Here is a 25830-nt window from a genome sequence, read left to right on the forward strand (position 1 = left end):
CTGCACCTGATAAGGAACCCGTGAGAGCAGCTGACTGTGCAAACAAGGTTCAGGAGGCAGACTGCTAAGGCTGTGTCCTAGGAAGTGCCGATGACATTTGACATCTTGCTACCTCTCAAAGCTCTCTTAAGAATTCGTTTTTATTTATTAACGTACAGCGCGGAATAGTCCCTTCTGGCCCTTCGAGCCTTGCTGCCCAGCAACTGTTGATTTAACCCTTGCCTAATCATGGGACATTTTACAATGATCAATTAACCTACCTACCGGTAAGTCTCTGGACTGTGAGAGGAAACCCAGGTAGTCACTGGGAGAGCATACAAACCTCTCACAGACAGTGGCGGGAATCGAACCCGGGTTATTGGTTCTGTAAAACGTGCTGACCACTATGCCACCGTGCCACCCTAAGGATCTCTAACTGTCTTTGACAGAGGTACTTAAAAGCTTAAACATAAGTGATCGGTCTGGAGTGTGGTGGAACTTACTCCACTTGCATGTGTGCGTACAGTGACAACAACTGCAGTTCAGGAGCAATTCAGGATAAAGCAGACACTTGATGACACCTCCATCAGCCTCCGTCAGTGTTCATTTCCCTGTGTTCTAGTCACGATGGCTGCAAAGTGTAACAAGATATTGTGGTTACTCATCCTACTCTGACAGCACCTCCCACAATCCTGAGAAAGGCGAGGGCAGAGTTCCATGGGAGCATGCCACATGAAGTCACTCTGTCACGTTGCAGATTTCTATGGCGACACGGTGGAGATAGTTCTGACTGGCTGCAGTGCAGCCTGGTGTGGAGGCTCCAATGCCACAGGATCGCAAGAAGCTGCTGAGGGTTGTAGAGTCAGCCATCTCCACCATGGGCACAGCCCTTCCCACCTTCAAGGACATTTTCAAGAGGCAGTGCCTCAAGTGGGCAGCACCCATTATTAGGGGCCCTCAAAACCCGGGATGTGCCCTCTTCTCATTACTACTGGCAAAGAGCCTGAAGACCCATATTTAATGATTCGAGAATGACTTCTCCCCCATCAGAATGCTGAATGGTCCATGAACGCTACCTCTTTTTTTTCTATGCTATTTATCTTGTAATTTATCATGTCTTGTCACGTATGAAGTACCAGTAATGTTATACTGCTATTTTTTCAACATGTCGTAAACGTATCTTATTATTGTTGTAATATTCCTTTATGTATTGTGTGTAAGTTATTTGTACCACGTTGTGTATCTTGGTGCTGAGGAATATTGTGTCATTTGGTGGTATGCATGTATATGGTTGAATGGCAATAAGTATAAACTTGAACTTATAATAATGTTAGATCTTTGCATTCTACTGTTGCCGCAAATATGTCATATAAAGCCGATAAAAAACCTGTTCCTGGTTCTGATATTGCTCACCATTCTGAGTTGAAGATATATCACTGGGTCTCACTCCTACCTCCTAAAGGCGACCAATAAATACTGTACCCGCTTTGCAAGTGACATCCATTCCTGAAGATGAACTAGTAGAAAAAATAGCACAGGTATCAACAGACGGATGATTTGGCCTACCTTCATAACTAGATTGAGTGAGTTGACTCTTGATTCGGCCTGAGGGAATGTCAAATCAGATATGATCTGATTGAAGGGCAAGAAAGTTGACAAATGTACGGTTGTACATTTCAGAAGAAGAAATAATCGGGCAGATTATTATTTAGATGGGGAGAGAATTCAAAAATCGGAAGTGCAAAGGGACTTGGGGGTCCTCGTGCAGGATACCCTAAAGGTTAACCACCAAGTTGGATCGGCGGTAAGGAAAGCGAATGCTATCTTGGCATTCATTTCAAGAGGAATAGTGTATAAGAGTAAGGAGGTGTTGATTAGGCTGTATGGGGCATTAGTGAGACCTCATTTGGAATTGCGCGCAGTTTTGGGCCCCCTATCTTAGAAAGGATGTACTGATGTTGGAGAGAGTTCAGAGAAGATTTACGAGGATGATTCCTGGAATGCAGGGTCTAACATATGAGGAGCGTTTGTCGGCTCTTGGACTGTATTCATTAGAGTATAGAAGAATGAGAGGGGATCTCATAGAAACATTTCAAATGTTGAAAGGGTTGGACAGAGTAGATGTGGAAAGGTTGTTTCCCTTGGTGGGTGAGTCCAGGACAAGAGGCCATAGTCTTAGAATTAGAAGGTACCCAGTTAAAACAGAGATGAGGAGAAATTTTTTTAGCCAGAGGGTCGTGGATTTGTGGAATTCGTTGCCACGTACAGCTGTGGAGGCCCGATCATTGAGGGTGTTTAAGGAGGAGATTGACAGGTATCTAATTAGTCAGGGTATTAAGGGATATGGGGATAAAGCCAGAAATTGGAACTAGATGGGTGAATAGTTTAGCTCATGGGGGAGCTGCGGAGCAGACTCGATGGGCTGAATGGTCTTCTTTTGCTCCTTTGTCTTGTGTGATCTTGTGTGAAATGGCTTGTTTGAGGGGGGGGGCATAATTTTAAGGAAATTGGAGAAAAGTGTAGAGGGAAAGTCAAAGGAACATTCTTTACCCAATGCTGAATGTGTAAAATGTGCTAAGGGTGGTGATAGAAGGAGATGCATTAGGGGGCATTTATGCAATTCTTATATAAGCATATGGATGATAGAAAAATGCAGGGCTATGTCAGAGGGGAGGGTTAGATTAATCTTAGAGTAGTTTAAAAGGTTGGCACAGCATCGTGGGCTGAATGGTCTGTACTCTACTGTTCTATGTTCGATGAATAGTGAAACAAGCTTGAGAGCCTGAAATGACAGCCTTTGCTCTTGCCTTAATATATTATCAGGAATTCTCATCTTTGAATGTTTTTTGTGTTTAGAAACCATGAGCCCAGTTAATCTATTTCCCATCAATGAGAGATGATTGAAGGTAGCAACCAGAAATACTGTAATGAAATGAAAAGCTCTTGATATATGCTCCATTTATTTTCCAGTGCTGCTTCCAGTAAAAACTGTGCCAGCAGTAACCATTTGTCTTTGTCATTAGTGTTTTGTCCTTCGATGGGCTCCATTTTATGAACTTTAGTACTCGGATGATTTACACATAAATAAGAGTGTACGTTATCCTTGAGCAGCGCTTGTGATGGCAAGGAGATCGTTGATGTTTCAGGTTAGGATCTTGCATGAGCATTGACAGTTTGGAGAGGAGATGAGATGAGCAGTAGGGGTGAGGATGGCAGGTGATGTGGAACCTGGAGAGGAGAGGAATGATGAACAGATGGAGACACGAGGAGCAAGGGTGAAGTCAGATGTTGGCTGATAAAGATATTAGATACAGGATGAGAGGCAACTTCATAGAGGTGTACAAGATGATAATAGGCATAGATCAAGTGGACTTTTGCCAGGGACTTTTTCTTAGGATGGAAATGGCTGATACAAGGGGACGTAACTTTAAGCTGTTTGGAGGAATATGTAGGGGAATGTCAGAAGTAGGTTGGAAAGGGGATCAGAGCTGCAAGGTGCAGGGTGTGCTGATTGGCCAGTGGATCCAGATAATGGGGATGGGAGATGTTTGGAGAACCAGAAACTGAGTGAAAGGAATGTAAGGATGTGTGGGTTATATGTGAATTTGGAAAAATCAATGATCATACCATTGGGTTGTATATGGTCCAGGCAGAATAAGATCATGAGGCATAGAAGCAGAATTTGGCGATTCAGTTCATCGAGTCTACTCTGTCATTCCATCATGACTGATTTAATACGAGATGCTGCTGTTCTGCAGAACTTGCATGCTGTATCCTGTTATAAATGTATGACCAAGCAATGTGGTTGACTGTTAGCGGCTTTCAGATACAGTTCAACAACTCACTGAGTTCCGGAGCTGCTAGGGATAGGCAATAAAGGTTCTCAACAATACCCACATCCCACAACCGAGTAAATAAAAATAGCACACTTCATGAAGTTTGCTGCTTGTTTTTGGCAGTTGCTTTGGATGTTAATGTTCTCCATAGAATCACTGGCAGGCAATACATTCTGGTCACTGAACCATGAATAACTTTCCATATGTGCATGTTGTTTTTTCTCGCTCTTCTGATTTTCCTCTACATTGAAATTGCTTGAAATTAACTCTAGATAATTTCTTAATGAATCTCCAACAATGGCAACTTAATATTCAACTCGGTAATGTTACGCTGCACATTAACACTGCATAATGGTATAAAATCCTGCTAAAATAGAATAATGAACACTTAAGCGCAACTTAAGTTTCAGCAGAGATCTGGTATGAAACCTTATGTTTTGCACATCCTGATGTTAATTGTTATGTGTGGCTTTTATACTTTAAAACAGACATAAATAGGTTAGGTTTCTAATGTCAATTACTGAACAGTTCTCAAAATGGGACACCAGTAGTGAATTTTAATATTGTATTAGTGTTAGTGAACCTTATAATTTAGCTTATTTCCATATTCTGTTATGAGATGGGAGGAGGCTACTTAGCTCTGAGTCCGTGCCATCTCTCAATGAAATCCCTTTGCCCCAATTATTTCTTTATAGTTTATTCTCATCTGGCCATCAACTCAACCTCGATTCTGCTGCCTCCCAACTCAGATAGGGATGGTTCACAATAACCAATCAATCAGCATACTTGTGAGAGATGGGAAGAAACTGAATGCCTTGGGAAGCTCACATGGATACAGGAGTGAACATGCAATCTCCTCGGCAACAGCACTGGAGGTTCAATTAGAACCTGGTTTCATGCAGCTTTGAGGAGGCATTGCTACCTGATGAAGCACTGCATTGTTTCTTTAACACCTCAATGCGGATTTAAGTATAAGTGATTGTATTGATGTAACAAATCCAGAAACAAGCCCTCAGTGACAGAAATAAATGAAGGAAAATCATCTCTGTGCCTAAGTTTCTATGTCCATGTTCTCCCTTTATTCTGTTTCCTACCCCCCAAATCATATATTCCTCACTCGTTTTCTTCTGTGTTAATTTAGATTTGTCCAAGAAGAGCCCTTGGAAGCATTTTAATTGTTTTTGTCTTTTCTTACTTGGCCCTTTTTGTCGAGACCTTATTCTCCAGTCTTCATTTTCTCTAAAGTCTTTCCAGACTTATGAATATTTTGGTTGCCTAGTTACCTTCCTTTAATAAACCTGGTACAGTTTACATTGTGAGTTAATGGTGCACGTTGAGAACTTGAAATCCGTGTCTTCTGCTGTCAAAAGCAGCCCCTTATTTATGAGGGATAACGGAATGATTCATGGTGCTTTATAATTAGTAAAGCTGCGTTTCTGTATTTGGGAAGGTTATTTCTAGGTAGTCTGTTGGGAGGGAATTTTAACCCCAACATCTTTCAGTAAATTTTGTCACTGACAAGAACATAACTAACATGTATGGTTGTTACAGTTTAATGGCTTCTGTTTGAAGGGTGATGTCATTAAAATCATCTCTGGTTTGGTGACCTACAATTAGTATGTGTATGTCTATATATATTTTTTTGAATAAATTATATGTATTGTATTTTGAGAACACTGTCAATTTTCTTTATTTTACTTTCTAGAAATGTCTATGGGAAATGATTTAACTTTGCATGGAAAATGCTGGAGGGACACAGCTGGCCAGGCAGCATCTGTGGAAAAGAGTAAAGAGTCAACGTTTCGGGACTGGAAAGGAAGAAGTCAGAATGAGAAGTTGGGGGGTTGGCGGGGGGGGTGGAGGGGAGAGAGGACCCTGGCCTGAAACGTCAATTGCTTACTCTTTTCCATAGACGATGCCCGACCTGTTGAGCTCCTCCAGCATTTCCAGCATCTACAGACTTACTCGTGTTAATGATTTAGCTTTATTTCTTCCATCTGAATTTTTGTACTGTTTGGTAATGAATCTTGTTAGCAGTTAGCAAAATTGCATTAAATCATTGCTCTATGCATGGTAGCCTGAAGCTGTGTTTTCTCATTTTCATCAGAAACAGCAATTGGAAAATAGTATGAAACGTCGTAAAGATTTAGAGCCTGACTAACAGCCTAACTGAATGCATGCAAACTCTTTGTTTATAGCTGTTGCGATATTATACCAACAGATAGGCTTTCCTTTACACTCAATGGTTTTTCAGAAACACCATGCCTACAGGATGTGAGCTAACCATTCACATTTGCTGCATCCAAGTATGTGGAATGTTGATTATAAATTGGCTCTGGAGATATAATTTCAACTTGCCAAAGGGTTTTCAGTATGATTTGAACACTATATGTTATGACTCAAAAGTAGACTGTTGCTTTTAAGCCAAAGACTCACTCTTAGAAAATGTGATCAAAAGGTATAAAATAATCTCGGTAATTCAATGCCCTACAGGTTTTGAGACCTATGTGTTAATACACAGCCTTGAGAATGTTTGGTCGATGGTTTCAATTTCTATTTTTTTTTGTACAGTGTCAATTTGGCAAAAAAAGGCACTACAGCAAATATTTTGAATTGTTAGTAGTGCAGTGTATTCCTTACATTCTCTGGCGACATTTTTCTGATGCTTTTATTTCTGAGCAATAAGATTTAATTTAAAGATAAATGATACGGCTATCCTTGTTGAAAACAAAAAAAAGAGGAAAACCATAATACATTTTAAGAGGTCTATGGTTTATCCTTTCATGTGTTCTTTTGTACCTGCCAATACCGGAAAAGTGTTTAAAATTTCTCAGAATCCAACTGTCTTGAGAATTCCAAAGCATTTTAAGGTCAAAATGTAGTGCAAACACTTCAGGATATAATAAAATGATGAAATGAAGGAATATTTGTAACCATGTTCTACTGTTGGGAATAAGATTAAAAGTTAAAGGCATAATTACATTACATAAGAAAAAGCGTAGGAGTAAGACCATAACAGATTTGGGCCTCTTGGCCCACTGAGTCAGCACTGCTTACTTTTGATCCCTCTCAACCTTATTCTCCTGCCTTCTCCCCACAACCTTTGATGCTCTGACTAATCAAGAACCTATCAACCTCTGCTTTAAATATTCCCAATGACTTGGCCTCCACAGCCGTCTGTTTCAAAGAATTCCACAGACCCACCATCCTCTGGCTGAAGAAATTTCTCCTCATCTTTGTTCTTAAGGGATATTTTGAGGCTGTGCCCTATGCACCTAGGCACCCCCACTATGGGAAACATCCTCTCCATCTCACTCTATCTAGGCCTTTCAATGTTCGATAGACTTCAATGAGATCCCCACTCATGCGTCTTCTAAACTCCAGGCTTGTCACTCAAGCCTGCTCCACCGTTGAACAGGATTCTGGCTGATCTACCTTAAATGCTGCTTTCTTGACCTATCCCCATAATCTTGCATTCCTCTAATATCCAGGCATCTAATAATCTGTTTTAATACAATTGGTGACTGATTATGAATTCTAAAGATACACTAATCTTTCAGTGAAGGAATTACTCCTTGTTTCAGTCCCAAATGTCCTACCTTGTTTTGTAAGTGTGACACCTGGTTTTAATTATGTATGTATGATCAAAAGTTAGATGATCAAGAAAAATGCATCCTTATGTTTTTTGGTAGCTGAGGCCATTTTTTTTTTCTCTCAACATCACAGATCTAAGTTATTCAAGGATACTTTAAAAGAAATTATGCGTATGTAGATTATATTGGCAGAGAATTAAAATTGTGGCAGGCAAATGTTCTTGGAAATCATTATTGCCGTCATAAGAAATTGTCAGTTAAAATTGAAACTCAAGCAACTGAAGGGAATTTTTTATTCTGGCCAGGAAATTGGCAGACTGCAGGGTGACAGCACAGGTTCTCAGAGTGGTAGGTTCTAACTGTGGTAAGTTGTGGGGGGAAAAAAAATTATCCTTTGTTTGGTAATCTTATGACCAGGGAATTATTAATTCTATACCAGTTAATTTTCTGTTTGATAGGTTTCTATAACAGAAGATATTAAGCAGTTTTGGGAAGTAGCGGGTATATGAAGCACAGTATCAGACCATAAATCCATTGACTGAATAGGTACAACAGCTAAGTAGCATCACACACACACACACACACACACACACACACACACACACACACACACACACCCACCCACCCACCCCTGGATGAAATTAGTCGACATTTTGGACTGAGGCGCTACATGGAGACTGGACAGGAACGAGGCTAAAGCCAGAATAAAGTAGTGTGAAAGGGAGAGGAGCACAAGCTGGCAGGTGATATGTGAGGGGGAAGTAGGTGGGTGGAGGGTGAGGATGTCAGGGACTAATATGAGACGTTAGGAGGTGGTAGGGTGAAGAGGTAAAGGGCTGAACAAAGCTTTGATAGAACAAGATTTATTTAATCTGATAGACCAAGAAATAGAGGGGAAAAAAGGTAGGGAATTAGAGGCAGGTCAAGGGTGGGCGATGGAGGAAAAGGGGTGAGGGCGCCTACAGAATGGGGGAAAACAAAGGTGGGGAGACAGCGAAATCAATATTAACTAGAGCACAGAATGTAGCATATGAAAATACAGACCAAGCTCCCCCTTAGCACTGTAACCTTTACTTGAAGGAAGTGAATGAAATTCAGTTGTGTAGGAATGAGTTCTGCTGGACAGGGCATGACTTCCCATTCCCATTCTGACATGTCAGTCCGTGGCCTTCTCTATGCCGTGATGAGGCCACACTCAGGTTGGAGGAGAAATGCCTTAAATTCTGTCTAGGTAGACTCCAAGCTGATGGCATGAACACCGATTTCTCAAACATCTGGTAATTGTCACACCCCTCCCTTCACCATTCCCCCATTCCTGTTTCCTTCTCTCACCTTATCTCTTTATCTGTCCATCACCTCCTCGATTCCTCCCGCTTCCCTTTCATCCATGGTCTTTTACCCCCTCCTTTCAGATTCTCCCTTCTCCAGCCCTGTATCTCTTTCACCAATCAACTTCCCAACTCTTTACTTCAGCCCTCTTCTCCTGATTTCACCTATAACCTAGCACCTTGTATTTTTTCCTCCCCTCCCTCCACCTTACTTGACTGCTCATCTCTTTTTTCCAGTCCCGATGAAGAGTCTTGGCCCAAAATATCGTCTGTTTACTCTTTTCCATAGATGGTGCCTGGTCTGCTGAATTCCTCCAGCATTTTGTGTGTTGGTTTGGATTATCAACATCTGCAGATTTTCTCATGTTTATGATAATGATGAGTACTGGGTTTTGTCACTGTTCTGGGAGGAAGCAGAGAACTCTAAGACTAATGTAATCGGGAGAATGGAAAAGGGATGGAAAATATATTTAATATGGGAAGAGCATCTCATATTAAATCAGCCATGATGGAATGTCAGACTCGACGGGCTGAATGGCTGAATTCTGCTCCCATGTCCTATGTCATTGTGGATCTGGAGATGGCTGTAGAAGTAGACCAGGTGAGGTTGGAAGATGTAGTCAGTGACTACCTGGTGCATATTGGGTTGTGTATCATGGTGGGGCATGAATCAGGGGGTTAGGGGTTCGATGAGGTGACAAAATTGATGTAAGCTTCAGTGCAGTCTTTACACAGCCTCAGCTAACTTCTGTCCTTTGGAAGAATGCACCAATATTTTGTTCTTTTTGTAGTTTTTGTGACCTCCGTTACTGCTGTGATTTGCGTACCTTTCTTTGTACCGGAGTAACAGTTTTTAAAGTTAAAATGCCGAATCAAGAGGAATTGAATTAAAATAACTTCCTTAACTTTGTGAAGTTGAAGGAAACTAGAGAGATTTGGTTAATATCCCTAGTTGTTGGCTTCAGGCCCTTGTGCAAGTGCTGTGAGAGCTGTGAATCAGCATGGGTTTGCCATCTGGATTGTCAATCAGCTGTTTCATTAATTCTACTTTAGTCAGTGATTTGCAGCATCCAGTTACAAAATAAAAGCTTCACACACTTGCCTACTTAATGCTGAAAAGCGCAGAATGGGCTATTCAGCCCATGAGTCCATGCTGATTCTTAGCAGCACAATCCCGTACAGTCCATTCCCCCTCTCATTTCTCTGTAATACAATTTAATCAATATCATGTTCCCATCAAATCTCTTAGGATTTTCCACTTAGCCACACTGTTGGAAAGATTGCGGTATCAGTTAACCTACCAGCATGCATTTGGGATGTGTTGGTACAGGTTTGCTTTACTGGCAATGACTTCGAATGTGGCATACAAAGATGCGTTTGATTCATTTCATCATTTATAATATGTTTTATCCAGACTTTATCTTTTTAATAAGAGCACCATTATGTACATAAGCAGGGGAAGAGATAGGCCATTCAGCCCTTTTTGTCTATTCTGTGATTCAATAACAAAGTTCAAGTACAAAGTAAATTTATTATCGAAGTACATATATGTTTCCATGTACAACCCTGAGATTCATTTTCTTGCAGGCATTTAAAGGGAAAAAAGGAATGCAGTAGAGTTTTATGTAAAACTGTACAGACTAAACAACCTATGTAGGAAAGAAGACAAACTGGGGAAATAAAAAAAAACTGAAAACATGAGTTGTAAAGAGACCTTGCAAGTGAGTCAGAGGGCAGTAGAATCAGTTCATAGTAATGGTGAATGAAGTTATCCGTACTGGTTTAGGAGCCCCATGGTTGTAGGGAAATAACTATTCCTGAACCTGGTGGTCTGGGACCTAAGGCCTTTGCAGACATCCCACCCTGCAAAAACTCATTTCAGGGAGGTATCACCACCATTTCAGGGAGGTAGCACCCCCCCCACCTATCGACCTCCAAGGGTGTTTAGTGTTTAAACTTTGTTTAGTGATTTTGTCTAATCTGTAAACCAAGTTGGGTATATGCAGAAAGTGTGACATTAAAATATGTATATTATATTATCATGTTTATTCTGTTACAACTTTAAGCAAGTCTACAGGGAGTTTGGCCTCATCAAGTAGGACATCAATAGCGTAGCTCCTTAGCAGCTAGCCGGCTAGTTTAAATAACGTTAGCTATGCTAATGAATGAATGACACCTGTTAAACTCACCTCAACATGTCTTTTACATTTTAACCCACCATGGGCAATAGAAAAGTCACTGTTGCAAACAGTGCAGCGAGCAACACTGTCATTATTTTTGAGGTCGACTGTAAAGCCCGCCCACAGAAAACTGATAGGTCTACTTAGCGGGGGTCCCCAATATTTTTTGCACTGCAGACTGGTTTAATATTGACAACATTCTTGCGGACCGACTGACCGGGGGCGGGGTGTTAATCACGGCTGGAATATAGGTGATAAGTCAATTATAAGTCAATAGCATCACAACATTTTAAGTAACTTTTGGATATTAAACACACACAGCGCATATTTTCCCCATATGAACATATAAAATCATTGCAACACACCAATATCGCCAAATCAGTGGGAGCCCTGGGCTTGTTTTCCTGCAACAAGACTGTCCCATCGAGGGGTGATGGGAGACAGCGATACTTGAAGGGGGTTCCTTATGTCCAGTCTATTCCACAATTTTGTTTTCATTGCATTCATTGCAGAAAACTCCGCTTCGCAGCGATACGATGTTGGAAATGTAAGCAACGTTTTCAGTGCTTACATGGCTATCTCAGGATATTTAGCCTTGACTTTGACCCGGAATGCCAGCAGAGACGTTATGTCAAACATGCTTTTCAGCTCAAGGAGTTGATCTCCTTCCCACGCTGACATGGATGATGCGCGGGTAATGACCTCGCGCACGTTCAAGCTCAACAGTGTGTGACAGGGAATGAGGAGAGATGCCGCTGACTCATATCGCCAAATCATATCATTTCCTCGCGGCCCGGTGGTTGGGGATCACTCTTAGCACGAAGAGAGACCAATCAGGATGCTTGCTCTCCCTCTCCCTTTCTTCCTCAAAAAATCGATTTCCGTGATATTGTATATAATTTCTGGGCGTCAGGGAGCCACTATCGATATGCGGGGGACTCCTAGAACTTCCGGGAGAGGTGGGATGTCTGCTTCTGTACCTCCTGCCCCATGATAGCAGCGAGAAGAGAGCCTGGATGGTGTTATTTTTTTGCTGATGGATGCTGCTTTTTTGAGGCATTGCTCCATGTAAATATACTCAATGTTGGAGAGGGCTTTTACTGTGATGGATTGGCCTGTATCTGCTATCTCCTGTAGCTATTCTGTTCCTGGGCATCATGTTTCCATACCAGACAGTGATGGAACCAGTTGGGATATTTTCCACTGTGTATCTATTGAAATTTTTTCAAAGTGTTAGGTGACATGCAGAATTTATGCAAACTTCTAAGAAACTAGAGATGCTGCCATTGCCTTCCTCGTGATGACATTTATTCGTCCCAGGACTATTGTGACGAGAATACACATAGATTAAGATGTTAGCTGGCCTGTGCTGGCACCAGTGGGATCAGCAGTTGGTCTGCCACCTGTCTTCAGGAGAAAGAGAGATAAGGAAAACAATGGAGCAGCATATGGAGATGTTAATGAAGGGACGGGAGAGTTTAACGGAAGGAGAGCTGTCGAGATCGGCTCCCCCTTTGAACCCTGAACTGTTTGAAGTGATGGACAGGCGATACCCCAGCAGGGGGATAAAAAGGGACAGGTTCGCTAAGGCAAGACACACACGACACCCCGAGGTAACGAGACCCTGGAAGCGGTGCGTCTCCCACAAGTCAGTGGGAGGTTTTGGACGGCTGGTCGCGGGATCAAGCCATAGACGCACAGGGTGGAAAGGCACGATCGGCGGGAACCTGGTGTGTGTCCACCCTTGCCTGGGTGCCAGGTTCACCGCAGAGAAACGATCGTATCTGGAAATAGAGGGGTCACGGTCGGTGAGCTCAGATGACATCACAAAGGGCTCGCCCGAAAGCTGACTGCGAAGGTCTGTGTGGAAGCCGTTTGAATATTCATTCGTTTTGCTCTCTCTCTCCTTCCCCCCCCCCCCACTGTCCATCTCCCATGGCAGCGATTACTGCGAACTGAACTGAACTAAATTGAACTGAACTTTGCGTCACTTTGAAACTGGTCATTTACCCCGAGACAACGATAGAGCTTGATTGATCCTGTTATCTTAATTCTGTGTACATGTGTGTTTATCATTGCTGAACTGTTGCATTTATTATCCTTTTGATTAGAGTACTGTGTTGCTTGTTTCTGTAATAAAACTTTCTTAGTTCTAGTAATCCAGACTCCAACTGAGTGATCTATTTCTGCTGGTTTGACAACCCAGTTACGGGGTACATAACACTATGATATAGTAACGCCAAGAAATTAAAAATTACCCCTGACCTTCTCCATCTCCGATCCTCCAATGAGGGCTGGCTTATGAAACCTCCAGTTCCCTCTTCCTCATTCAGTCCCATTCTCATACCTTGACTGAGATTAGCTGATTTAAACTGAGAATAGAATCTGACTTTTCCAACTGAGCTACTAAAAAAAAAACGTGAATATTGCAACTTGAAATTACTCCAGCTGCAAAATCCTAATGCCCTGACCAGGCTCTGTCTTTCTGCATGTATTAGGAACAAGTATTCTGTGCACTTTTACGATTCAATACGACTCAGCTGCTGGTTAAAAACATAGTTTCTCTTATTTTGTGAATGTGTTCCATGAACAACTTCTATCTACTACCCCAATGAATGTAACTTTCTTCTTGTTTTGCCTTAGGTCAGTAAGTGGATATGAATGTCTCAGCCTTTGTGACTGCTTGTTGCAAAGTGAGACCTTCTGAATCTACTGCTCCTTTGATTTTTGTCTTGATTTCTGTGTCTGTGGCCTTTTATTCTTGCCATTTTTTTTGGTTATACTCTTTTTGGGAGGGTATTATCCTTCAAGTTTAACTACTGCATGGAACGTCCCTTGTTGTCTCACGATGTAAGATTGATAGGATGTCTGTTGCTTGTCTGATGACCATTTCTTCTGTGGTTTCTCATTACTCCTGGACACACTCCTTAGGCACCTCATTGTATTTGTCACCTTCCATTTCTTGCTGAAGTTAAGATCCAGGTGTGACACTATAATCAACTGTGAGTTGGAAGACGCCTAATTATCGTTCCTGCTGCTCTCAGGTGTTAGTTGTTGTTGCTGGATTCATGACCTTTATACAGGTCCTCTCCATGTTTTGGCAGATTTCCATTCCTGTGTACTGTTCACAGCCATTAGCTGAATTCCCTCACAGCAGAAGATGCCCTTCACCCTGAAGAAGCTGGCAAGGCCATCCATCTGGTCTCTTGGATGCTCGTGTATATGTACAGGGCTGTACGTAAAGTTGAATATTCATAAGTTGTGGAGGATCTCTTTCACTCTCCATGGATCCATCTGTTAGAGTTGTCCCTGAAAACTTAAATACCTTTGTTTGCTTTGATGATGTATTGTTTATATATGTAGTATATTGGCATGCTGTTGTTGCTGTTCAATTGCTTTTAGTTTAATATGACCTAAGATTAATGTGCTGCCATTGTAATTCCAGAGCTGGTTAACTTCACTCACTCAACACAAAACTGATTCCATAACCTATGTACTCACTTTCAAGGATTCTGCAACTCATCTTGACAGTATTGTTTACTTAATATTATTTTTTCTCAGTTCAGGCTTGTAAAAGCTGAGGGACGGGCATAGCCAAGCACACTCATTTCTCAATTGGTAGGATCTTAGACTATTCTAGTAGTGTTCAGTATTGTAGCTTTCTAGAGATTTACATAAATTTTGCTGTGTAAGCCTAATTGTTTAATGCTAGTGACTTTGGAATGATGCCAACTGTAGCTATTACTATTAGGACAAGGTATGCCCTGTTCATGTTCCATTGTCTTTCAATTTCCTTTTTTTAATTCAGCATATATCTGTTGTTCTAGTTTATCCTGTAATATTATACTGTATCTGGATGGATATTATGGATTATCCTATCTGCCATAATATAATTTGTAGTACTCTGACTAACACTAGATCAGGCTTGTATTTATAGTCGGGTATGGTGTGCTTTGAGTTTGGATTTTAAAACAAAATTTTGGGGAATGATGTTTGCCACTTGATTGTGCCTGTGTAAGTAATCTGATTGAGTTAAACCGCTGCAGGATCCAGTAACATGTTAGATTGCTTCTGGTTTCTCTTGGTGTTTTCTGTATTTGTCATCTTGAATTTGTTAGTGTTTTATTTTGTGTTTTTGATTTTTTTTCTGTATTAACCACCTGGTCTTGTATTGCCATAAGGAACACTTCTGTTTCTGGAAAGAGGTCTCCAACTCTGAGCCAGGCATTCAACAGTTCACTTTCTTGTAACATCTAGTCTGTTCAGATCATAGGGATGCCATCCATGGAAGGTCATGCTTTTCAATTGGTTAACTTTTTCTTCTATTGTGATCATTTATTTTTCTGGGTTATGCTTTCATTTAAGTTTTGTGGTCTGCAGTTCTTTTCAGAATTGCAAATACCTGCATGGCGTGCTGAATCCTGCTTTCATTGATGCAAATATATCCTTGCAAGTTTTATCTGACTGCTGTGCACATTTTTAAATTCTCTTGTTCCTCATTCCCTCTTCTGTCCTAGATAGTGTTAATCTAAATGCATTTCAGTTTACAGTGTTTTCTAAAATTTGTAATTTCAGTTCTTATGTTTCTTTTTTTTTTGTATTTGCACCTTGCTGTTTGTCAGTCTTTGTATGTAGTTTTTCATTGATTCTATTTTTGTTCGACTGTGAATGCCTGCAAGAAAATGGATATTCGGGTAGTTTGTGGTGACATATATGTACTTTGAACTTCGGTTGCGAGATGTATATCAGTAGATTTGTCATTCTGCTCAGTCCCTGGCCTCTATGTGAAGTCCATGGGTGGTGCCTATGCAGGATGTGATTTGCCAGCATAATGCCACAAGATCTCTCCTGTGCTGACTCAGTCTGGATAATTTATTTCAAATGGGATTTCCAACCAGAAGGTGAAGAGAGTGTAGGTTTTTAGCTTAGTTCATTTTCATAGTTTTAACTATTTATTATTGTTAATTTTAACTTGTAATGTAAATATTTAGAGCAATTTAAATTGTTTAAATTTCTGGCAATGCCCAATGTGGGTTAATACCCAGTTACAGATGTGACCTGGCTAATCTTGGCCAGGGCTATCAGAACAGAAGGCTTCAGGTTTTGGGAGAGTGTGGCTTGTGGTGATCTAAATTGAGAATAAGTCAACTTTTTAAAGTTCTTTCTCCAGATAAGCATTATTGTTTGCTTTTGCTTTCATCATTCATTCATATTTTTCTGCATTGCGCTTGGTTTGTTCTGTTTTGAGATGTGTTCTTGATCACCAATACGGGGATTGATCCTCAGCTTGATTCTAAACAAACTCATCCGTTGTGAAGTGTTCTTCCAAGCACTCCTTTATTGGGTCACCTCTTCATAAATGTTATGTCCTCAATGAATGAGAATGATAAAAGACATCATTGCCCACACCAGCTGTATAAATAAGGAGTGGCGCCACATCGGCTCTCTTAATAAAGGCTTGAATGTTTCACAAAGTGTACAGTGTTCAACAATTCTGTTCATGTGGAAGAATCACAAATTAAATGTCAATGTAGAAATCCACCACTGATATTTCATAAGAACTAAGAGCAGCATTAGACTATTTAGCCCATTGAGTCTGTTCCACCATTCCATCATGGTTGATTTATTATTTCTAGAAACATCGAAAACCTGCAGCACAATACAGGCCCTTTGGCCCACAATGCTATACCGAACATGTACTTGATTTAGAAATTACCTAGGTTAACCCATAGCCCTCTATTTTTCTAAGCTCCATGTACCTATCCAGGAGTCCCTGAAAAGACCCTATCATGTCTGTCTCCACCACCGTTGCCGGCAGCCCATTCCACGCACTCACCACTCTCTGCATTTAAAAAAAAAACCCTGACATCTCCTCTGTATCTACTTCCAAGCACCTTAAAACTGTGCACTCTCACGTTAGCCATTTCAGGCCTGGGAAAAAGCCTCTGACTACCCACACAATCAATGCCTCTCATCATCTTATACACTCATCTTATACACCTCTGTCAGATCACCTCTCATCCTCCGCCACTGCAAGGAGAAAAGGCCGAGTTCACTCAACCTATTCTCATAAGGCATGCTCCCCAATCCAGGCAACATCCTTGTAAATCTCCTCTGCACCCTTTTTATAGTTTCCACATCCTTCCTGTAGTGAGGTGACCAGAACCGAGCATAGCAGTCCAAGTGGGGTCTGACCAGGGTCCTATATAGCTGTAACATTACCTCTCGGTTTTTAAACTCAATCCCATGGTTGATGAAGGCAAATGCACCATATACCTTCTTAACCACAGAGTCAACCTGCCCAAGCTCCAAGATCCCTCCGATCCTCCACACTGTCAAAATTCATACCGTTAATACTATGTTCTGCCATCATATTTGACCTACCAAAATGAACTACCTCACACTTATGTGGGTTGAACTCCATCTACCACTTCTCAGCCCAGTTTTGCTTCCTATCAATATCCCTTTGTAACTTCTGACAGCCCCCCACACTATCCACAACACTCCCAACCTTTGTGTCATCAGCAAATTTACTAACCCATCCCTCCACTTCCTCATCCAGGTCATTTATAAAAAATCACAAAGAGAAGGGGTCCCAGAACAGATCCCTGAGGCACACCACTGGTCACCGACCTCCATGCAGAATATGACCTGTCTACAACCACTCTTTGCCTTCTGCGAACAAGCCAATTCTGGATCCACAAAGCAATGTTCCCTTGGATCCCATGCCTCCTTACTTTCTCAATGAGCCTGGCATGGGGTACCTTATCAAATGCCTTGCTGAAATCCATATACACTACATCTACTGCTCTACCTTCATCTCAACTTCTTTCTCCTGCCTTCTCCCCGTAACCTTTGACACTATGATTATTTAAGAACTTGTCAACCTCCACCTTAAATATACCCAATGACTTAGCTTGTACAGCCATATGTGGCAAAAAAATTCTGCAGATTCACCATGCTCTGACTAAAGAATTTTTTCCTTATCTCTGTTCTAAATGGACGTCCCTCAATTTAAGGCTGTGATCTCTGGTCCTAGAGTCCCTACTGTAGGAGGCATCGTCTCCACAGGTACTCTATCCAGACCTTTCAATATTTGATAGGTTTCAATGAGATTCCTCCTTGTACTTCAAAAGTCCAGTGAGTACAGGCCGAGGGCTATCTCAGTTCCCTCCAGGTACTTATTTCCACTGGGGTTCAATGTATTATAGACTACATTGAGCACTAAGAACCAAAAACAAACTTCTAACTCATCATTAGTTGTTATGATAGAGCATCTGCTAGTTTAATAAATTGTAGTTATAAAACTGAGGGGAAAAGCAGAATTGTTCAGTGGAATGTTACCCTTAATGTTCTGAAATGATTAGTTTGATATAAATTCAAACATCTCTTCACGTCTTGAAACACTGAGCAGCCTAGCATATGCTAACAAAGCTGAGAGATGTGAAACATCGCGTTAAACTTTAACAGTACATGGCCTCTATTTGTTGTAATCATTCTAACTTGAGAAAGAGGAGTGATTCTTTTAGTGTCTTTTTTAAATAATAGATTCTGAATCCCAAACTTTGCACTTGGTACAGTATATTGTTATTGTACAAGGCAGAGGCCTGATTTGAATTGGTGTAACATTGAAACAGATGGAAGCAGAGCTGCTGAAAGAATGGACATAATGGACTATGATGCATACTGACGTTGTTTGTAAAGGGGAGAGTCTCGTTATCCAGGGATCATCTCCTACTGATGTTGTTTATTTGGAGCTATTTTATACATGTCTCAACCGTACAAACAGCTGCTTCTTGAATACTGTTTCAGCCCAACAGAAAAAGGGACTGCATGAATATTCAATCTCCTGACGTTAAATAGAATAAAAGAAAGGTCTCACCTTTCATCAAATTTCTTTGTTTTATGCACTTAAGCTACTGGAAAATTTGATGTATTCTCCCTATGTCGCAGAAAAGACTTAATTCCACTTTGAATAATTCTAGCAATAATCAAGCTAGTACATTTCCATCTTCAAGTATTTCTACCTTTAATATGTGCTACTTTCTTGGCCTTTGTTCTGTCCCTTGTGTTCATCTGCGCATTGACTGCAGCGTGAAGGTATTGTAACAAAGAAAGATATTTTCTCTGAATTATTTTTGACTTCCTTGTCAATAGTTCGAATGACTCCACAGTCGCTCTTTGCTGAAGTGGTTCTGTTTACACCAACCAACATTGGAGGCTAATCAAATAAGCTGCCCATTAGTTTCATAGTAATTGTGAACCTTAAAAATGTTATATCAAATCTTGTTGCAAATCTCAAGTAAATTAGTATGCACTAGGTAGCCTTCGATCTATAAGTGCACCCTTGAGTAGTTTAATTTAATGAGATACATCTTACTTTTTTGAAACCTATGCTGACAGCTCCCTATGGTCTGTTATTTAAGTGAGGGAGTACTAATACTACCTTTTTTAATGCTATCAGGCCATTTTCCTCACTGCATAAATTAAATTAATGGGTCTATAATACCCAGATTTATCTCTTTTCTGAACATTGGTATACTATTCAGGCCCGGTTCCTGTTTTGCTGTGTATGGATTTTATTTTAAAGAAGGCTGTTAATCAAATCCTGCACCCTCCCAATACCTTAAGAATCCTGAGCTACATTCCTTGAAGTCATTCTTTTCACCCATTACTTAATGTAAGCATGCTATAAATTCTCAGTAATTTCTAAAGGCTGATTTAAAAAACGTATTAATGTGCGTTCTAGGATCTCGTATATGTTTGAAAGGAATCATTAGGTTTTAAACAAGGTTATGTTATTATCCCACTTAAGATAAATCAGAATCAGGTTTAATATCACTGGCGTATGTTGTGAAATTTGTTGTCTTTGCTGCTGCAGTACAATGCAATACATAATAGAAAACTGTTCTTTACAGTAAATATGTATATGAAATAGTTAAATAAGTAGGGCAAAAATAAACATTTAAAACAAGTGAAGTATTGTTCATGAGTTCAATGTCCATTCAGAAATCAGATGGCAGAGGGAAGAAGCTGTTACTGAATTGCTGAGTGTGTGCCTCCAGGCTTCTATACCTCCTACCTGATGGTAACTGTGAGAAAAGGGCATCCCCTGGGTGATGGGGGGTGGGGGGTCCTTGATTACGGATGCTGCCTTTTTGAGGCATCGCTCTTTGAAGATGTTCCGGATCCTACACAGGCAAGTCCCTTGATAGAGCTGACTAAGTTTACAAGTCTCTGCTGCTTATTTCGATCCTGTGCTATAGCCCCCCTGACCCCCTCGCCCCCGTACCAGATGGTGATACAGTCAATTAGAAGCTTTACCTTTTGATAAAATGATTGACTAACAACATGGACTTGGGACCTTTTAGTTATTTTCATGTTGACTAAATGTACAGATGTGGTGCCATTGTGTTCAATCCTAGATATGAATTGATTACAATTTATATTAATGACTTAGCGGAGGGGTTCAGGAGAAGAAGTGAAAAAGGAGATGAGGGCAGCAAAGGTTCAGAATTCATGAGAATGGGAAATTTTCTCAGTACAAGTATACTATTTACAAATCTCAGGAAAATGGGGACAAGACTCTGATAAGTGATGGCTAGCAAGTTTAGAAATCAGAGAGCTAGGACAATATAAGGTACTTGAAGGCACAGCCTCAGAATACTAAGGATGTCTCTTTTGAACAGAAGTGAAGAACTTCTTTAGCCAGAGGGTGATGAATCTTTGGAATTCATTGCTACAAATGGCTGTAGAGGCCAAGTCATTAGGTATACGGTGGATTCCAGTTATTTGAGGCACAGTACATTTTGGCCCAGTTAAGCAGCTGGCTCAATTAGCCATAGTTTCATGGAAATAGATAAAAAGTTATAAAAACAGATTAACCGAGTAACAAGTGATGTATTTAAATGAAATACAGAATCAATTAGAACACGATCAACATTACCGGAGTACTATAAAACCATATTAGTTCCTAATAGTTATTGACAGAATTCATTCAGTGTATGCTGACATGTTCATTTGATTGTCTGTAAACAAAATCAGCAGAGACTCCTAGTGCAGATAGTGGACTGCCTCCATACAGTGCTTTTGACGATTGCATCCTCCAAATCATTTTAATTGTAACATTCAAGATGATTGTCGTTACTTCAGTTCTTGTGTTGAAGTAGTGAAATTGTTTCATTTTCACTCCCAGCCTTTTCTGGCATCTCTACACCTGAACGCTTGAAACCAGAGTTCGCAAAACAGTTCCGAATTGTCTTTACCGCTTGTTACTCGCCAACATCAGTGATAAAACTCACTCCTTTTTGAACAGAAGCACGCAAGTGATGCTTTGAAGCGTAATGTAGTGTCTAACGGTCACACGACACGTATGCAACTGACACTAGTTGGAAAATGTTTCCTGCCTTTGTGCTTCTTAACGGTCTCTTGCCCCAATTAAGCAGCATAGTTTCCCAAATAATAATGGAATACTGGCTATTGTCTTGATTTGTTTTTGTTCTTTAGGCATCCGTTAGTCTTGCGAGACTTCACTCTCCAGGGCGCAGTCCTGGGCAAGGTTGTATGGAAGACCAGCAGTTGCCCATGCTGCACGACGCCAATGTTGTCCAAGGGAAGGGCATTAGGACCCATACAACTTGGCACCAGTGTCGTCGCAGAGCAATGTGTGATTAAGTGCCTTGCTCAAAGACACAACACGTTGCCCCGGTTGGGGCTCGAACTCACAACCTCCTGGTCGCTAGTCCAATGCCTTAACCACTTGACCACGTGCCCACTTTGTTCTTTAAGAGTTGTCCCAAATAAGCAGCTGCCTCAATTAACCAGAATCCACTGTATTTAAAGCTGAGGTTAATTAGGTTTTTGATCAGTAAGGACATTGAAGGTTATGGGGAGAAGGCAGGAGAATGGAGTTGAGAGGGATAATATATCAGTCATGATGGAATGGCAGAGAAAACCTCATGAATGTCCTAATTCTGCTCCTATGTCTTATGGCCTTACAGTCTTGAAGGGAAAGGAGTAGAGAAGAGGAACCAAAAGCAGGTATTGGTTTGATGATCTAAATCAATCAGGTAATTGGTAAAAAGTAATGCAAAGTAAGAAGCAAAACATGGGGAAAGTTTGAAGCAGAACTGAATCAACAGCGCAGTCATCGATAAGTAGGTCGTGAATGGCAAGGAATTTACTCAAGTGAGACACAGCTTGAGGAAATATAGAGAGAGGGTGATTGTTAATCATATGTCAAAACCTAAGGGAGATTTCTAGGTTGGCTGAATGGGCCAAAAATGAAGTTGATGAGTTTAACTTTGAAGTGGTTCACTGATTGGAAGTTTTGACAAGTAGTTTGAGATTACTGCTCAACAACAGACAGTGATGGATGTCATGATGCTTCTGGTGGAGAATATTAAGAAGCACAAAGCACTTTTAATCATTTTGAAGAAGACAAAAACCGGGAAATTATGATCAATTAAAGAATGAAGTATTTGCAAAACAATAAATGGAAGATATCAAAGAAAAGATAAGTAGTCAACATTATTAAAAACATAAGAATGAAAAAACAATTTTCATTTATGTATTTTTAATTGCATCTGCTGCCCATCTGTTTGTTTGGCCCTCATTGTTGCTTGTTGAAGTCCACAAGAGTTTGTTAGCATGCCAGCCAGATACTTCATTCCTTATGTAAGTGCAATGAGGTAGCTTAAAAGTTACAATTACAGAGAAACCGTAGTGCAGGTAGACAGAAAAAGTGCATGGAGCATGACAAGGGGAACTGAGAGATTAAGAGTTCACTTTCATTGTATAAGAGGTCTATTCAAGAGTCTTTTAATTGTAGGGTAGAAGTAGTATTTGTGCCGAGTGGAGTGTGTGCTCAAAGATTCTATCTTCTGGATAGAATGAGGGAGAAGTAAGAATGTCCAGGGTTTGAGTGCTTATTGTCTGCTTTCCCGAGAGAGTGAAAAGTGCAGACAGAGTTGATGGAAGGGAGGCATGTTTTCATGATGGACACAACTCCGCAATTTCTTATGGTCTTGTGCAGAGCAGTAGCTGTACCAAGCTGTGACATATTCAGATAGGATGCTCTCTGTGATGCATCTACAGAAATTGGTGAAGGCTATTAGGGATTTCCTTAGCCTTTGGAGGTGGTAGAGAAGGAGGATATAGGAGGGAGATTGAAAATCTGGCTGAGTGGTGCCACAACAATCACCTCTCACTCAATGCCAGCAAGACCAAGGAGATGATTATTGACTTCAGGAGGAGGAAACTGGAGATCCATGAGCAGTCCTCACCAGGGGATCAGAGATGGAGAAGGTCAGCAAATTTAAATTCCGTGATGTTAATATTTCAGAGGATCTGTCCTGGGTCCATCATGTAAGAACCGTTACAAAGAAAGCACGGCAATGCCTCTACTTTCTTAGAAATTTGTCAACTAAAACTTTGACAAACTTCCGTAGACGTGTGCTGGAGATTATATTGACTGGTTGCATCGTGGCCTGGTATGGACGCACCAATACTCTTGTGCAGAAAAGCACGCAAAAAGCAGTGGATACAGTCCATTTCATCATGCGCAAAGCCTTCCATATCATTGAGTACATCTACACGGAGCATTGCTGCAGGAAAGAAGCATCCATCAGCAAGGACCCCTCACCGTGCTCTGTTCAGGCTGCTGCCATCAGGAAGAAGGTACAGGAGCCTCAGGATACATGCCATCAGGTTCAGGAACAGTTATCACTTCTCAACCATCAGACTCTTGAACCACAGGGGATAACTTCACTCACCCCAGCACCGAACTGTTCCTGCAATGTATGGACTCATATTATAGGACTCTTCATCTCACATTCTGGATATTTATTGCTTATTATTATTATTATTTTTCTTTTTGTATTTGTTTTTCTTTTGCACACTGTCCATCTGTTGGGTGTGGTTTTTCATTGAATCTATTGTGTGTCTCATATTCACTGTGATTGCCCACAGGAAAATGAATCTCAGGGTTGTATATTGTGACATTTATGTACTTTGTACTTTGATACTTTGAACTTTGAGGTGGTGGTGTTCTTTTTTGGCCATGGTATCTTTGTAGCTGCACCAGGACAACACGTCAATAATATTTATTGTTTGATATTTCATAGAAATAACTATCAAAGGGCTAGAATTGTGATTACCTGCCAATTTAATGGAAGATGTTCTAAAATGGAAATTATATCTGAATATGGTTTATAATCATTGGACTCAAAGGGTTACAGACTAGAACAAGGAAATAAAGAAAGCAAATAAGGGACTTGGGATTTGAATTCTTATCATAAAACACATCCCCGAGTAGGTTTGCAATTTATCGAGAAATTGCATTTTTACTTTGTAAAGTTTATATTTAAATTAATATGCTTTCTGTAGTTAACCTAGAATGATATCTTTGGTATTAAGTGGTTTTATTTGGAAGGACATTTTTATTTTGTTGCTTCTTTGTAATAATATGACAGTGGTCAGAATGGTATTCCTGTCATCATTTCCAGTTAAAACACAATGATTGAGCTGCAGCTTCTGAAAATACAATAGTAAGGAACCTCTGCAGGGATTTGCTGAGGTCTAATGCTGTAATGCTTTAGTCATACACTATCTGTTTTTCTTTTAACAGATTCTATCTGAATGAAGGCTGAAGCCAGTCTATATGCTGGCAATCGCAGATCGTGAATGATGATCTGAAGCTCAGTGTTTAAACGAGGCCTGTTCCTCTTGGGGAAAACTCTTTGTTACCTAGTCTGTGAGTGAGACATCTGGATGAGAAGCACGGTTGAGAATTTTTTGTTCACTAATAGATAGGACAAAGAAGCTTCACACGCCTGACTGATTTATAGTGCGTCACCTTTTAGACCGATGGACTGGCAATCGCTGTGTCTGCAGTGTTGCTGATAGCCAAGCTCTGAATTCATGCTGCTAAAGGATTCTCACATTTATAGCTAAAAGAACTCTGCTGTTTTTCATTCAAGATCTAAACAGAAGCAATACAGTGGACATGGCTGCTTTCATTAACAAATTACTGTTGGTATTTCTAATCCTTCAGAACAGATGTATGTGTCATGAAAGCACGCACTTTCTCTTAAAGAGGTAGGTGTGACTATAAAAAATTGCTTTTTAAAAAAAATTAATGGATTCACATGCTTATACTTCTTCACTTTTTAACAAAAATAAATTCTTCAGTTGCACTCAGTCAAGCCATTTGAACAACAAATTCAAAATTTGCTGTGCAAACTATCTTAATATTAGATTGGTAATGTTCATCGTCATTATTCTGATCTTTCTTGAAAGCTCTTTTATCAGATAGGAAAGTGTGTTTCAATTATAAACCATTTATTTCTGTTGTACTTACTTCATTAGATCCACCTAGACTCAATTTTACAAATGTTGTTTTCTCTGTAAATTGCACATTTTTCTTACTTGAATACAAGAAACAGTTTATTTTAAAGACAATCTTGTTTCTCTAGACATCAACGAAGCCCATGGGCATTGCAGTCAGATTGTCCCAAAAGCAGACATCTGGAGATTTCACCAAACTCGCCGAACTTTAAGCTTGAAGTTAGAATGCCTGGAGTAACACCTTCGACGGTTGGTTTCAAATACATTAATTAGCACTGTCAGTCACAATATGCTTCTTAGTGTTTTACTAAGTGTTTATCAGAGTTGTTTTGTGTGTAATTTTGCAGATTTGAATGTTGTTTCACTAATTGCAGTATCTTTCTTAAAATTTATGGTAAGAATACTAAATGTTGGATTTTGCTGATTTTTTTATTACCTTTCTGTAAACGTAATATTGAGTGTTTAATTATCACCATCCTGCCTATCATTCAGTAACTTTATTCCAATTGTTTACTGAAGAAAACTGTCACTCTGACTCATTCGCTGTCTCTATATTGTCAGCCATTAA

The 25830-nt window shown here is 40.3% G+C and overlaps 1 protein-coding gene across 5 annotated transcripts in view; it reads left to right on the top strand.

Annotated features, from left to right (window-relative positions):
* pam (peptidylglycine alpha-amidating monooxygenase) overlaps window positions 1–25830 on the top strand; it is a 187030-nt gene that overhangs the window by 30573 nt on the left and 130627 nt on the right. For all 5 annotated transcript variants that reach the window (XM_072281334.1, XM_072281329.1, XM_072281333.1 and 2 more), the window contains exons 2-3: window positions 24544–25013; window positions 25391–25511. In XM_072281334.1, coding sequence (XP_072137435.1) covers window positions 24922–25013; window positions 25391–25511 — 213 coding nt within the window. In that variant the 5' untranslated portion in view covers window positions 24544–24921. The remainder of the gene's footprint in view (window positions 1–24543; window positions 25014–25390; window positions 25512–25830) is intronic.

The sequence above is a fragment of the Mobula birostris genome, chromosome 17 (genome assembly GCF_030028105.1).
Source record: "Mobula birostris isolate sMobBir1 chromosome 17, sMobBir1.hap1, whole genome shotgun sequence".
NCBI classification, from domain to species: Eukaryota; Metazoa; Chordata; class Chondrichthyes; order Myliobatiformes; family Myliobatidae; genus Mobula; species Mobula birostris.